This window comes from Hylobates moloch, unplaced genomic scaffold (genome assembly GCF_009828535.3).
Source record: "Hylobates moloch isolate HMO894 unplaced genomic scaffold, HMol_V3 SCAFFOLD_1, whole genome shotgun sequence".
NCBI classification, from domain to species: domain Eukaryota; kingdom Metazoa; phylum Chordata; class Mammalia; order Primates; family Hylobatidae; genus Hylobates; species Hylobates moloch.
Genome location: NW_026652276.1, coordinates 216,545,538 through 216,561,800, shown reverse-complemented (window position 1 = coordinate 216,561,800; position 16,263 = coordinate 216,545,538). Strand labels below are relative to the sequence as shown.

Genomic DNA, 16,263 nt, shown 5'->3' with positions numbered 1-16,263 from the left:
CGAACAGTAAAGTATCAAAGAAGATAAGACAAACAATCTTTGTCTTATAGCTCACAAGTTGCGGAGATAAAATGTACATAAGTGAAATATTCCAGTAAAGGAATATGATTGTTGGCACAAACAATAATTTCAGAAGATCAAACTGATGGTCAGAGTTGGCTAAGGAATGGTTGCACTTGTGCAGCATTTGAAGGATGAGGAAAACCTGGGCAACAAACATCAGCCAAGAACAAGTGTGAGCAAAGGATCAGAGACAGATGTGAAAGTATGAAAGAGAATTCACAGAGCAGTAGCAAGATTAAAGAGTTAGGAGTAGTGCTTTCAAACTTTGACTATAATCCATAGTAAGAAATATTTCACGTTTCAACCCAGTACACATGTATACACAAAACTGGAACAAAAGTATTATATAAAATACTAAAATTCAGGCTGGCTCTCACCTATAATCCCACCACTTTGGAAGGCCGAGGCAGGCAGATCACTTGAGGCTAGGAGTTTGAGACCAGCCTGGCCAACATGGTAAAAACCCGTCTCTACTAAAAATACAAAAATATTAGCCAGGAGTGGTGGCGCACACCTGTAGTCCCGGGTACTCGGGAGGCCAGGCACCAGAATCGCTTGAACCTGGGAGGTGGAGGTTGCAGTGAGCCAAGATCATGCCACTGCACTCCATCCTGGGCAACAGAGCAAGACTCTGTCTCAACAACAACAACAATAAAAAACTAAAATTAATTCATTTATTATATTCAATGCCCTATGATATTTTGTGTTCTGTCCCATTTTTGGTAAGGGGCCCATTAAATTGACTTTATCTTTATTGTTTTTAAGATGCAGTCTCACTCACTCTATCACCCAGGCTGGAGTGCAGTGGCACAATCTCCGCTCACTGCAACTTTCACCTCCTGGGTTCAAGTGATTCTCCTGCCTCAGCTTCCTGAGTAGCTGGGATTACAGGCGTGCCACCACGCCCGTCTAATTTTTGTATTTTTATTAGAGATGGGGCTTCACCATTTGGCCAGGCTGGTCTTGAACTCCTGGCCTCAAGTAATCTGCCCACCTTAGCCTCCCAAAGTGCTGAGATTACTGGCATGAGCCATGGCGCCTGGCACCTACTAAACTGATTTTAGACTCACCATTTAAAAAATATGACCCTAAAGCCAAAGGTTTCTGTTTGGAAATAAGCAGATAAGGTACTCATATGTGTTTAAGACTCTGAAGGAAAAAGTGGTCAAAACCAATCACTCAACAGATGAAACTCAGAACTAACTATAGCCTAAACATTAAAGACTGTAAACAGGTTAAACTACTGAGAAAACCCAAATCCAAATAAAGTTACCAGGATATAAGAATAACATGAAAGATAACTGTAATGTAATTAAATACATTATAACCCAATGAACAATGTCAGATGACCCAATGTAATTTAAAAACATTTTTTTTTTTTTGAGACAGGGTCTCACTTTGTCACCCAGGCTGGAGTACAGTGGCGCCATCTCAGCTCACTGTAGCCTCAACTTCCTGGGGTCAAGAGATCCTCCCCCTTCAGCCTCCTGAATAGCTGGGACTACAGGTATGCAACCACACCCGCCTAATTTTTGTTTGTTCGCTTTTTTTTTTTGGTAGAGACAGGGTTTCACCATGTTGTCCAGGCTTGTCTCAGACTCTTGGACTCAAGCAATCTGCCCTGCCCACCTTGGCCTTCCCAAGTGCTGGGATGAAAGGCATGAGCCACTGCACCCAGCCTGAAAAAAAAATTTTTTAAAGCGGAGATATGCAGGGAGAGGACGGACTAAACCAGTGGAGCTGGATTACTTATTCATACTTTCATTCACTATCAAGTATTTACTGAGGGACCTTATATATATATGTACAGACTGAGCAAGACAGACAGAATCCCAAGCCTCATGGAACTTATAAATTGATAAGACTGACAGACATTAAACAAAGAATTCCAGGCCAGGGGCAGTGGCTCACGCCTGTAATCTCAGCACTTTGGGAAGCCGAGGTGGGTCGATCACGAGGTCAGGAGTTCGAGACCAGCCACCTGGCCAATATGGTGAAACCCCGTCTCTACTAAAAATACAAAAATTAGCCAGGCATGGTGGTGCACACCTGTAGTCCCAGCTACTCGGGAGGCTGAAGCAGAAGAATCACTTGAACCCGGGAGGCAGAGGTTGCAGTGAGCCGAGATTGCGCCACTGCACTTCAGCCTGGGCAACAGAGCAAGACTCCATCTCAAAAAACAAAACAAAACAAAAAAACAGGCCGGGCGCGGTGGCTCACGCTTGTAATCCCAGCACTTTGGGAGGCCGAGGCGGGCGGATCACGAGGTCAGGAGATCGAGACCACGGTGAAACCCCGTCTCTACTAAAAATACAAAAACTTAGCCAGGCGTGGTGGCGGGCGCCTGTAGTCCCAGCTACTCAGAGAGGCTGAGGCAGGAGAATGGCGTGAACCCGGGAGGCAGAGCTTGCAGTGAGCCGAGATCGCGCCACTGCACTCCAGCCTGGGCAACAGAGCGAGACTCCGTCTCAAAAAAAAAAAAAAAAAAAAAAAAACAACAACAACAACAAAAAACAAAAAAACAAATAATTCCAAAGATATCAGTATAATAAAAGATATGATGAAGTACAGAGTGCTATGAGAGTACATGAAAGAGCCTAAACTAATCTGAAGATTAGGGAAGGATGCAAAGCGTCAGGTCTTTGATGTGGGGATGTGAGAGAATGGGAATCTACATGTCTAGATCTTCCTTACATAAGAGAGATCATCCAATTCCCTGCTTTGCTTCTCCTGCTTTGGTCCCACACTTTCCAATCTTCTGATTAAAAAATATAGCTCGACATATAAATTTCTAGCATGAAGGATGTGTTGACAAGGCAACATGAGTACCTACGCAGACATACGTCCCATTAAAGAGCAATAACTCGCAGACAGGGGTGGTGGCTCATCCCTGTAACCCTAGCACTTCGGAAGGCCAAGGCTAGGAGTTCAAGACCAGTCTGGCCAACATGGTGAAACTCCGTCTCTACTGGAAATACAAAAATTAGCCAGGCACAATGATGCACACCTGTAAATCCAACTACGAGGAAGGTTGAGGCACAAGAACCGCTTGAATCTGGGAGGCAGAGGTTGCAGTGAGCCGAGATCACACTACTGCAATCTAGCCTGGGCAACACAGCAAGGCTGTCTCAAAAAAACAAATAAATAAACAAATAAAATAAAAAAGAGCAATAACTGGCATACTGGTTTACATATCTGTCTTTTCTGAATTTGATTAGAGAATAATCAATGAATGGGACCTAATCAACTCTGGATACACTGAAAAAAATCATATTTCTCTGCCTGCCAAAATGAGGACCTACATCCTGGTGACTTGCTGACTTCCCTCAGGATCATTTTCTTGGCCCTCTCTCTAACTGCAAAGGATAGAATAGGTTTCAGCCTTGGATTCCAGGGCCATGATGGAATTTTTCCTATTAATAAATGGCAAAGTTTCCAGTAGTAGATGACAAAATGAAACTGGCATTGTAGGACAATGGTGTTCTAGTGTGGTTGATGGACTAGAACAGGCAGTGTCAAGAAAACAAGGATAACAGGTAAGTAAGCAACTTATAAGAAAATGGAACCAGGAGGCCAAGGTGGGAGGATCACCTGAGGTCGGGAGTTCAAGACCAGCCTGATCAACATAGAGAAACTCCATCTCTACTGAAAATATAAAATTAGCCAGGCATGGTGGCAGGCACCTGTAATCCCAGCTACTCAGGAGGCTGAGGCAGGAGAATGGCTTGAACTCTGGAAGTGGAGCTTGCAATGAGCCAAGATTGCGCCACTGCACTCTAGCCTGGGCAACATGAGCGAAACTCCATCTCAAAAAATAAAAAATAAAAAAAAATAAGAAAATGGAACCTAAACTAGGATGAGGGCAGTACAGGAGGAAGAAAAGGTCTCTTAGTAACAGAAAGGACTCAGAATTGGTCATCAAATGGCATAGGGTATAAAGGGAAGGTATCAATGATGACTCCTATGCAAATCTGAAATATACCTTACCACAGACATTTCAGAAATCTGATAAAGTGCTGACAAAAGTTAATTTTCTCTCCTTCATTTTAAATATTAATACACAGTAGGACCTCTGAAAAACTAATAAATTTCCTTGTACTATACATATTTAGTGTAATAAGCTCAGTGAATGGTAGAGAAAAATCCAACTTTTCCCCCAATAATGGTAGGCATCCAATTAAAGGTCAGAACTCTACAATAGGCCGGCTGCAGTGGCTCACACCTGTAATCCCAGTACTTTGGGAGGCCAAGGCGGACAGATCACTTGAGGTCAGGAGTTTGAGACCAGCCTGGCCAAAATGTCGAAACCCTGTCTCTACAAAAGGTTAAAAAAAAATTAGCCAGGCATGGTGGCGTGTGCCTGTGCCAGCTACTCAGGAGGCTGAGGTAGGAGAATCACTTGAACCCAGGAGGCAGAGGTTGCAGTGAGCCGAGAGCACACCACTGCACTGCAGCCTGGAAGACAGAGTGAGACTCCATCTCAAAAAACAAACAAACAAAAAAACTCAACAATAAAAAAACAGGTACACTGGCCTACTTAGTTCGTCATTAATGTCAACGTAGCACCAAAGGGCCAGGCAAGGTAGCCAGTCACATGGCAAAACCCTGTCTGTACTTAAAAAAAAAAAAAAAAAAAAAACAGGCCGGGTGTAGTGGCTCACGCCTGTAATCCCAGCACTCTGGGAGGCCAAAGTGGGTGGATCACAAGGTCAGGAGTTCAAGACCAGCATGGCCAACATGGTGAAACCCTATCTCTACTAAAGACATGCAAAAAAATTGGCTGGGCATGGTGGCTAACACCTGTAATCCCAGCTACTTGGGAGGCTGGGGCAGGAGAATTGCTTGAACCCAGGAGGCGGAGGTTGCAGTGACCTGAGATCATGCCATTGCACTCCAGCCTGTGTGACAGGGCAAGACTCTGTCTCAAAAAAAAAAAAAAAAAAAATGTTGGGCATGGTGGCTTGTGCCTATAGTCTCGGCTACTCATGAGGCTGAAGTGGGAGGATCACCTGAGTCTCGGAGGGTAGAGGCTGTAGTATGCCATGACTGAGCCACTGCACTCCAGCATGGGCAACAGAGTGAAACCTTGTCTCAAAAAAGAAAAAGAAAAGAAAACTCCAAAGGTAGCTGCAACAAAGAGTTATCTTCAATCTGTCTTGAGTTTGACCAATTTCAGTAAACACCTTTTTTTGTTTGTTTTGTGTGACAGGGTCTTGCTGTCACCCAGGCTGGAGTGCAGTGAGGCAATCACAGCTCACTACAGCCTCAAACTCCTGGGCTCAAGCAACCTCTTGCCTCAGCTTCTCCGGTAGCTAGGATTACAGGCGCGCATGCACCACCAGACCTGGCTAATTTTTGTATTTTTTGTAGAACTGGGATGTTGCTATGTTGCCCAGGCTTATCTTGAACTCCTGGCCTCAAGTGATCCTCCCTCCTCAGCCTCCTAAAGTGCTGGGATTACAGTAAATATCTTTTTACTGATTACAAATGAAGGGACACTATAAATTTTTCAAAATTACTAAATATATATTTTTACCATGTAGTTTAGTCAGTTGAGAAATACATTTATTTTCCTTAATGTTTAGGGATACCTCCAGCAAATCACATTTACTCACTCATTCACCATGTGTGAGGTATTGGTAAGATTACACTGCAGTGAGGAAAAACATTAATCATAATCATACATAAATGTAAAATCTGGCCGGGCACGGTGGCTCATGCTGTAATCCCACCACTTTGAGAGGCCAAGGCGGGCCAGATCACGAGGTCAGGAGATCAAGACCATCCTGGCTAACACAGTGAAACCCCGTCTCTACTAAAAATACAAAAAATTAGCCAGGCGTGATGGCATGCGCCTGTAGTCCCAGCTACTAGGGAGGCTGAGGCAGGAGAATCGCTTGAACCCGGGAGGCGGAGGCTGCAGTGAGCCGAGATCACGCCACTGCACTGCAGCCTGGGTGACAGTAAGACTCCATCTCAAAAAATAAAAATAAAATAAAATCCAACTGTGGTCAGGATATGAAGGATATGAAGGAGAGGTAGCCAGGGCAAGAGATAACATAATAGGGGAATCTGACCTAGCCAGAGAGGCAGGAGGAGAGAATTATCCATGAGGAAGTGATAACTAGGCTGAAATCTGAAGAACAAAAGTGGTAGTTAACTGACACGCATTCCAGGAAGAGGACAACCTGTGGGTTTCCGTCGCAAGAGGGAATGCGACATGTCAAAGAACTCAAAAGGCCAAGAGAGCTGCAGTACAGAAAATGGGTTTGGCAAGATCACCACGCAGGGCTCACTTGCCCACGTTAAAGAATTCTGATGGCTGGGCGCGTGGCTCAGGCCTGTAATCCCAGCACTTTGGGACGCCGAGGTGGGCGGGTACGAGGTCAGGAGATCAAGACCATCCTGGCCAACATGGTGAAAACCTGCTCTACTAAAAATACAAAGATTAGCTGGGCTTGGTGGCGCACGCCTGTAGTCCCAGCTACTCAGGAGGCTGAGGCAAGAGAATTGCTTGAACTCGGGAGGCAGAGGTTTCAGTGAGCCAAGATAGCACCACTGCACTCCAGCCTGGCGACAGAGCCAGACTCCATCTCAAAAAAAAAAAAAAAAAAAAAAAAAAGGATTTTGGTCTTTACTCTAAAAGATCAAGCCAAATGAAGATTTAAAACATGGGGACTCATGCCTATAATCCCAGCACTTTTGGAGGGCGAGGCAGGTGAACCATTTGAGGTCAGAAGTTCAAGGCCAGCCTGGCCAACATGGTGAAACCTCCATCTCTACTAAAAATACAAAAATTAGCCAGGTGTGGTGGCGGGCGCCAGTAATCCCAGCTCTTGGGGAGGCTGAGGCAGGACAATCTCTTGAACCTGGGAGGCAGAGGTTGCAGTGAGCTGAGATCACGCCACTGTACTCCAGTCTGGGTGACAGAATGAGCCCCTGTCTCAAAATAAAAAAATAATTTTTTAAAAAGGAACTTTCTGAACTGCAAGAAACAGAAGTTAAACCTATTGAGAGCTGTTTACAAGGATGGAAGAGACCAGAATGGGTGGAGGAATAGGAGGTATGAAAAGGGAGTCAGTAGGCTGGGCATAGCAGTTCAGGCCTGTAATCCCAGCTACTAGGGAGACTGAGGCAGGAGAATCGTTTAAACTTGGGAGGTGGAGGCTGCAATGAGCTGAGACTGCACCACTGCACTCCAGCCTGGGCAGAGGGAGGGAGGGAGGGAAGGAAGGAAAGAAGGAGGGAAGGAGGGACAGAAGGAAGGAAGGAAGGGAGGGAGGGAGGGAGGGAGGGAGATGGAGTCCGTGAATACTAATAAATCTTTTGAAAGGTTTGACTAGGAAGAGGACAGTAAGTGTAGTGAGGCATGAGATCATTAGTGGAGAGAAAGGAAAGAACAAGAGATAGAAGTGAATATACAAGACAAAAAGGAGGTAACAGGTGAAGAACACGATGGGTGGGATTTACATTAGATAGGAAGACAGAGGAAAAATGATTCAAAAGGATGCAGACACACCTAGGTTTGTAGGTTTGAGAGTGCATAAAGGGAGTTCATACATGTTGGCTCCTATTTTCTCTGTAACTAGAAGTCTGAGGGTTTAGTTAGTTGCAGGTTAAAGATTTGAAGAGTGTAGAAAGGTCTGAAGTAGTCACTGCTGTGAATGGACGAGGTGACCAGACTATCACAGAAGGACTGCCAAGCAGTGTTAATAGTTGCTTATTCACAAGTCTGTGAGTGTACTCGGCCGGGTTGATACAGGTCACAAGACTAGTTAAGTTATACAGCTGAAATACAAGCATGGGTTTTTTGTTTTGTTTTGTTTTGTTTTGTTTTTTGAGACAGAGTCTCGCTCTGTCGCCCAGGCTGGAGTGCAATGGCGTGATCTTGGCTCACTGCAACCTTCGCCTCCCATGTTCAAGCGATTCTCCTGCCTCAGCCTCCTGAGTAGCTGGGATTACAGACACCTGCCATCATGCCAGGCTAATTTTTGTATTTTTGTAGAGACAGGGTTTCACCATGTTGGCTAGCCTGGTCTCGAACTCCTGACCTCAGGTGATCTGCCCACTTCAGCCTCCCAAAGTGCTGGGATTACAGGCATAAGCCACCACACGTGGCCAACCATAGGTCTTAGAACTCTACAATCTCTATATTTTTTCCTTACAACTCTAAGATGTTTGATTTTTTAAAACTGTAATTTAAAGGAAGCACATAACATAGAACGCAATCTCAACAAATTTTAAGTGTACAGTTCAGCAGTGTTAAGTATGTTCACATTGTGCAACAGATCTTCACAGCTTTTCTCATCTTGCAAAATAGAAACTCTATGCCCCCTAAACAACTCCCCATTTTCCCCTTTCCCAGCCCCTGGCAACCACCATTCTACTTTCTGTTTCTATGAGTTTGACTACTTCAGATACCTCATATAAGTGGAATCATGTAGTATTTGTGTCTTGTGACTGGCTTATTTCACTTAGTATGTCCCCAAGATTCATCCACGTTGTTTTATGTGACAGGATTTCCTTCCTTTTTAAGGCTGCATAAGGATACTATGTATATGCATGTATATGTTATGTTATGTATATGCATGTATATGTATTATGTATATTGCATGTATATGACACATTTCCTTTACCCACTCAACCCTACATTCATTCCTTGATGGAAAGAGTTCCTTCCCTAAGACGTTTAGTTTTTTAAAAATACTATCTCCTGACTCTTGGCTTTTAAAAATGTTTCCTAAGTTGCCAATTAAACACTCCTGACACAAGGCTTTATTTTATTTTTTATTTTTTTTCAATTTATTTTTTTTTTTTGAGACGGAGTCTCGCTCTGTCGCCCAGGCTGGAGTGCAGTGGCGCAATCTCGGCTCACTGCAAGCTCCGCCTCCCGGGTTCACGCCATTCTCCTGCCTCAGCCTCTCTGAGTAGCTGGGACTACAGGCACCCGCCACCATGCCCGGCTAATTTTTTGTATTTTTAGTAGAGACGGGGTTTCACCGTGGTCTCGATCTCCTGACCTCGTGATCCGCCCGCCTCGGCCTCCCAAAGTGCTGGGATTACAAGCGTGAGCCACTGCGCCCGGCCAAAAGGCTTTATTATACAATGTACACTCTTTGCTGCTGTTGGCAACTCCTTTTCCCTCCAATGATTCGTTTAATAATTATAATAGCTTAGGGCGAGTATGTACTAAAGAAATGTATATAGGCCAGGCACAGGGGCTCGCGCCTGTAATCCCAGCACTTTGGGATGCCGAGGTAGGCAGATCACCTGAGGTCAGGAGTTCGAGACCAGTCTGGCCAACATGGTGAAACCCTATCTCTACTAAAAATACAAAAAAATTGGCCAGGCGCAGTGGCTCACGCCTGTAATCCCAGCACTTTGGGAGGCTGAGGGGGGCGAATCATGGGGTCAGGAGCTCGAGACCAGCCTGGCCAATATGGTGAAACCCCTTCTCTACTACAAATACAAAAAATTAGCTGGGTGTAGTGGCGGGCACCTGTAATCCCAGCCACTCGGGAGGCTGACGCAGGAGAATCGCTTGAACCCAGGAGGCGGACGTTGCAGTGAGCCAAGATCGTGCCACTGCACTCCAGCCCGGGCAACAGAGTGAGACTCCGTCTCAAAAAAAAAAAAAAAAAGCCAGGCTAGCCAAGCATGGTGGCGGGTGCCTGTAATCCCAGTTACTTCGGAGGGTGAGGCAGGAGAATTGCTCAAACCCAGGAGGCGGAGGCTGCAGTGAGCCGAGATCATGCCACTGCACTCCAGCCTGGGTGGACAGGGTGAGACTCCATCTCAAAACAAGAAAAAAAAAAAAAAAAAAAGGAAGAGAAATGTATATACCCTGCGTACTGGCTCACACCTGTAAACCTACCACTTTGGGAGCCCAAGGCAGAAGGATCATTTGAGGACAGCAGTTCGAGATCAGCCTAGCCAACGTGGAGAAATCCCGCCTCTACTAAAAATACAAAAATTAGCCCAGCGTGGTGGGGCGTGCCTGGAATCCCAGCTACTCGGGAGGCTGAGGCAGGAGAATTGCTTCAACCTGGGAGGCAGAGGCTGCAGCGAGCCAGGATCGCGTCACTGCACTCCAGCCTGGGAGACAGAGCAAGACTCCATCTCAATAAGAAAAAATTTAAAAATCAAATAAAATAGAGAAATGTATTATATATAACCACACGTATAACATGCAACCCTTGCTTTTAAGCATATCTAATTGGGAAGGAAGGACAGCAATATTAAGCATGTAACTTCATTACTAACCTTCTAATATATACGTCTAATATCATAAAATGAATTAGGTTGTGCTTAAGTAGTAGCACTAAGTAGTTTAGGCACCTAAGACTGACTTAGAATCATTAGATGTTTAACTCTGGGGACATTACGTAACTATATGAAGCCTCTATTTCCAAATCTGTAAAATGGAGTATTTAACAGCAACTACTCCAAAGGTGTATAAATGGGAACTGAATGAGATAAGCACGATAATAAGTGCAATGCCGGGATATAGTATGTGTTCAGTAAACATAGCCTTCATTATATCATAGCGTTTCTGAAATGATTTGATTTACAAAACGTATTTAGACAACATTTCAAGAATATCAGTCCTATGGAAAACAGAACCAATACTTCAAAAAAATGACTGTAAACAAACAGAAAATGCACCCAGAAAAGAGTCCTTTTCAGTGAGATTCTTACAAGCATTTACCACACAGATATACTCTTACTCTTGCCCGCGAAGTTCAGAGCATCTCAATCGAGGCATTAACATTCTAAGCGCCAAATTATTTTCCCGGACTGCTCTGCCCATGAAGGACTTTCTGCATCCTTGCCCCGCCTACTATGCGACAGCCGCGTACCCCAGGAAATACGACAATCAAAATGCGCTCACTCATTCAAACACCACTGGAGGGCGGTACCGCCCGAATTGAGAATCACCAAAAGAGGATCCACCCCAAATCTTCCAGAGTTCCTTTACTACCTTCTAGATTCAATTCCACCCCGAAAATCTACAGCTCCAAAGGTACAAGAACATCCAGGGCCCAACCACATCCGCAGACTTAGGAGACGTCCGCTGAAGTCCCGCCACCCTCTTCCTGACCACCTTTCAGATGGCCGACTTCATAATAGGGAGTATTCGCTGCCTGCAAGATCCCCCCACCCTATAAGAACTCTGACGCCTTCTTGCAGCTTCTGCTCATGGCTGGAAAATATCTAGGCTCCTCTGGCTTCACTGCCGAAGACCTGACGCGTATTCCGGCGAAATCTGGACCACCGACGCACAGTGGAACTTGGGGGTGAGCGGGGCCAGGCTCAGCCCTGGGCTGTGAGAGATTACATACCTGGGTCCAGCGGCCCAAGCCTCACTGCCTGGAATCTCAAACCCCAACTTAAGGGCTGGAGCCGCAGCATCGACGCGCGCCATTCAAACTGGGGAGGGGTGGGACTCTAGGCCCAGAATTAGGGAAAAGCAGGCACCGCACATAGGTGGGGTCCTAGACACCGAGAAACCCCACGGTCTCATCTCTCCCTGAAGACCTGGTCATCGCTCAGCTCAATCGTCTCTTTTCTGTCTGGCCACACTTACCCGAATTTACCGCCAAAGGCGTCGCCATCTTAGAGGCGCACTAACAGAGCCCTTCTGCCGCATGGAGGCCCCAGGAAAGGGTGAGGCTGCCCTGAGGGAAGCCTGAACAAAATGGCACCACGCTGTTCCCTCCACGCTGGGCCGTCCCAGGCGTACAAAAGGCTCCAGAATCTCCTCTGGGTCACAAACATCAATTTTCATTGGGATTATTCCCATTCAAATAAGGCGAGGGCAACCACTTCAGAGACACGAGGTCCTCGATCCGACGTCCATCGTGTAGTGCATCCTGGGACTTGTAGTTTCTTTCTACTGATGAGTTGGTTAAGTGGAGAGGAAAAAGTAAAGTGGAATAGAAAAAGATATTCTGAGAGTAGTTATTAAAATGACGCCCATTTATGACATTATAAAAGCCGTAAATTCAAATCATTATCTCCGTTTCAAGTTAAATCTTCCTTACAGTGGGGAGTGAAGTAAGGTGTGAAGTGTCTAGACCTCAATAAGCCATTGACCGGTTACAAACTAAGTTTCCGTGACATTTCAGTTTACAAAATATATTGTGTCAACATAGTTGCGTAGAGCGAAACAAATCATAATTTTAACTATAAAATTTTCAAACGAATACAAAATTAGAATAGCAAACACTCAGCATCAATAACGTGGCCAATTTCACACCACGGCAGCCCCAAACCACCCTTACCACCCCAACACCCTACCATCCCCATCCCCCGCCCCCGATTATTTTGAAACAAATTCCAGACATATCATTTCATAATCACCAAGTATTTTTCTACCTGAGTACCCAAAGTAGCTGAACTCTCTTTCTCCAGTTGTTAAATTTTAGTTTGCTGATTTTCAAACTAAAATATAAATAATCATTGCTATTTACAGCTATGTATTAAGAATTTTGTGGCCATTATCTCATTTAATCCCTGCAAACCATTCTATTGGGAAAATGATATGATTATAGCTATTTATGTCAGAGACGCTCCATGTGCGTTACAATCTCATTGTATCAACTCTCCATCATTCCCATTTCACTGTTGGAAATCAGAATCAAATAATTTAGACAAAAGCATAGAGTATGTTAAGAATATCCAGAACTGGCAGGGCGCAGTGGCTCATGCCTGTAATCCCAGCACTTTGGGAGGCCAAGGCAGGCAGATCACTTAAGGTCAAGTGTTTGGGACCAGCCTGGCCAGGATGGTGAAACCCTGTCTCTACTAAAAATACAAAAATTAGCCAGCCATGGCGGCACGCACCTGTAACCCCAGCTGTTCGGAAGGCTGAGGCAGGAGAATCCCTTGAACCCGGGAAGTGGAGGTTGCAGTGAGCTGAGATCATACCACTGCACTCCAGGCTAGGCAACAGAGTGAGTGAGACTCCATTTCAAAAAAAAAAAAAGAATATCCAGAACAGAACATTTATTCTTTTGAACAAATAATATCAAGTGACACAATGTACATTAGGTTTGAAACACAAAAGTCACTGGTGATTTTTTTCTAAAAGTCATTGTTATATAGAGACAAATGTCAAACTACAATTAAAGTAGTTTTAAGGAGTGAAGTGGGGAAGAGAGAAAGTAAAGGCAAAGGAATTTTTCAAGAAGTTTATCACGAAACTTAGAAGAGTACTGAGCAGGAACTTGACAGGAAGTGGCATTCAAAGATTTCTCTCTCAGCACAACTATTATGAGCCTTTCCCTCTCCACACGCACTTTTTAAGCCCACACACTTCCCTCTCAGTAGATAACTTTGCTTTCTATAAAGTAACTCTTTAACTTCCAGCAACTCCTCTTTGCCCATCATTACACTTTACAAGCATTCTCTCACAGGCTTCTTCAATTCATAGCAATTGGGATATTGCCATCATAAGCCCTTCTAAAACTGCTCTTGGTATGTTTACCAGTTATCAGTCATCAAATTCCATGGGCACTTTTCTGAATTATGATAGTTATAGGCCAGGCGCAGTGTCGCACGCCTGTAATCCTAGCACTATGGGAGGCTGAGGTGGGAGGATCACCTGAGGTCAAGAGTTCGAGACCAGCCTGACCAACATGGTGAACCCTTGTCTCTGCTAAAAATACAAATTAGCTGGGCGTGGTGACAGACTTCTGTAATCCCAGCTACTTGGGAGACTAAGGCAGGAGAATTGCTTGAACCCCAGAGGCAGAGGTTGCAGTGAGCCGAGATCGTGCCATTGCACTCCAGCCTGGGTAACAGAGTAAGAACTGTGTCTCAAAAAAAAAAAAGAAAGAAAGAAAGAGAGAGAGAGAGAGGAAGGAAGGAAGGAAGGAAGGAAGGAAGGAAGGAAGGAGGGAGGGAGGGAGGGAGGGAGGGAGGAAGGGAAGGGAAGAAGGAAAGAAAGAAAGAAAAAGAAAGACAGAAAGAGAAAGAAAGAGAGAGAGAGAAAGAAAGAAAAGAAAGAAAGAAAGAAAGAAAGAAAGAAAGAAAGAAAGAAAATAAGAAAAGAAAAGAAAAAAGAAAGAAAATTATATTATCCTGTGGCTACTGGGGCACCACTGATACTGGTTTTCTTCCTCTCTCTCCAGTTCTTTTTTAGTGTTTTACGTGGACTTCTCTTCCTGTTCTACCCACTAAATCTAGCTCTTCCCCTATAGTCATCTCTAGTTTCTGTCCTTTTCATTCTACATGCTTTCTCTGGGACATCTTATGGTTTCTTACTACCACCTGCTTGCTGATGAATTCTGTGTTTGTATCTCTAGTCCGGTCCTCTCTCTTGAGCTTCATATTTGTAGAACCAACTGTCTACTTCATATCTGTATGGATTGTCACACAGGCATTTCAAAACCAACATGTCTGAAATGTAAATGATCACTTTTCCCCTAAAACTCTGCCACCTGTATCCACCCAGTTGCCAAAATCAGAAATCTGGGATTCCTTCTGTATTCTTCCTTCAATTGTCAAATCCTGTTCATTCTACCTCACAAATATTTCTGGAACCCTTTTCCTCTTCTCTGCTTTCTATGCCATTGTTCAAGTCTCATCTTCTTAAAGTTGGTATTTTGCAATAACCTTCTCATTTGTCTTTCTTATTTCCATCTGATCTTCCTTTCATGGACTCCCAAGGTGATTTTTATTTTTTATTTTATTTTATTAATTTATTTCAAGACACAGTTTCACTCTGTCACTGGAGTGCAGTGGCGCAATCTTGGCTCACTGCAGCCTCCACCTCCCAGGTTCAAGTGATTCTTGTGCCTCAGCCTCCTGAGTAGCTGGGATTACAGGTGCACTTCACCACATCGGGCTAGTTTTTATATTTTTAGTAGATGGGGGGAGGGGTTTGCCATGTTGGCCAGGCTGGTCTCGAACTCTTAACCTCGGCTTCCCAAAACACTGGGATTACAGGCATGAGTCACTGCGCCCGGCCTGAAAGTGATTTTTAAATTAAAAAAAAACATGACTGGACACGGTGGCTCACGCCTGTAATCCTAGCACTTTGGGAGGCCCAGACGGGCAGATCACCCGAGGTCGGGAGTTCAAGACCAGCCTGACCAACATGGAGAAACCCCGTCTCTACTAAAAATACAAAATTAGCTAGACGTGGTGGTGCATGTCTGTAATGCCAGCTACTAGGGAGGCTGAGGCAGGAGAATTGCTTGAACCCGGGAGGCAGAGGTTGCAGTGAGCCGAGTTCGTGCCATTGCACTCCAGCCTGGGCAAGAAGAGTGAAACTGTGTCTCAAAAAAAAGAAAAAAATACAGCTGGGCGCGGTGGCTCACACCTGTAATTCCAGCACTTTGGGAGGCCAAGGCGGGCGGATCACGAGGTCAGGAGATCGAGACCATCCTGGCTAACATGGTGAAACCCCATCTCTACTAAAAATACAAAAAATTAGCCAGGTGTGGTGGTGGGTACCTGTAGTCCCAGCTACTCAGGGGGCTGAGGCAGGAGAATGGCATCAACCGGGGAGGCAGAGCTAGCAGTGAGCCGAAACCGCACCACTGCACTCCAGCCTAGGTGACAGAGTGAGATTCCGTCTCAAAAAAAACAAAAACAAAAAAAAACACATGATGTGGTTGCTCTGATCAAAATTTCTCAATGATCTTTTATTACTAAAAGTATCATTTAAAATCTTCTTAGCAAGGCACTCATGACACTTCCTGATGTGGTTCAGCCTCGTTCTACAGCCTTCCACACTCTTCCTCAAGAGCCCTTCACTCTAATCATTCTGAACTATTTGTTATCCCCAAATACAACATGTTTTCTTTTGCCATGTATCAATGTCTTTGCACCTGCTATTCTGTCCTCCTGGACGGTGCTTCCTTCCCTTCCTTATCCACCTGTGACCACCCACCAAGTTAACCTCCAAACATGATCTGCTCTCCAAGTCTCAGGGCCTGTGTTAATGCTGCCTTCATGATGCTATCCTTGATCCCCTCCCCCATCAAATTCGGGTGTTTCTTTGCCTACAGACCTATTGCGCTTTTTCTCTCCTTTATTACGGCCCAATGTGCTTTGACAATTGTCTCCTCACTAAAACTGTTAGCTTCTTGTGGTAGATTGTTATTAAAAGGCCCTCAGTGAATCACAGGTCCCCGAATTGAAGCCATTGTGTAATCATCTGCCGCATTGAATCTGGGTTGGCCTTTTGAC

At 44.8% G+C, this 16,263-nt stretch overlaps 1 protein-coding gene across 3 annotated transcripts in view; it reads right to left on the bottom strand.

Moving 5' to 3' along the window:
• The window catches only part of NUP205 (nucleoporin 205), a 93,707-nt gene extending 81,803 nt beyond the window's left edge, over window positions 1-11,904 (bottom strand). For 2 of the 3 annotated variants that reach the window (XM_058427035.1, XM_032761852.2), the window contains exon 1: window positions 11,651-11,904. In XM_058427035.1, coding sequence (XP_058283018.1) covers window positions 11,651-11,678 — 28 coding nt within the window. In that variant the 5' untranslated portion in view covers window positions 11,679-11,904. Of the gene's footprint in view, window positions 1-11,044; window positions 11,056-11,650 lie in introns of those variants that run through there. The other variant, XM_058427040.1, reaches the window with a different exon arrangement.
• Window positions 11,905-16,263: the final 4,359 nt, after the last annotated feature.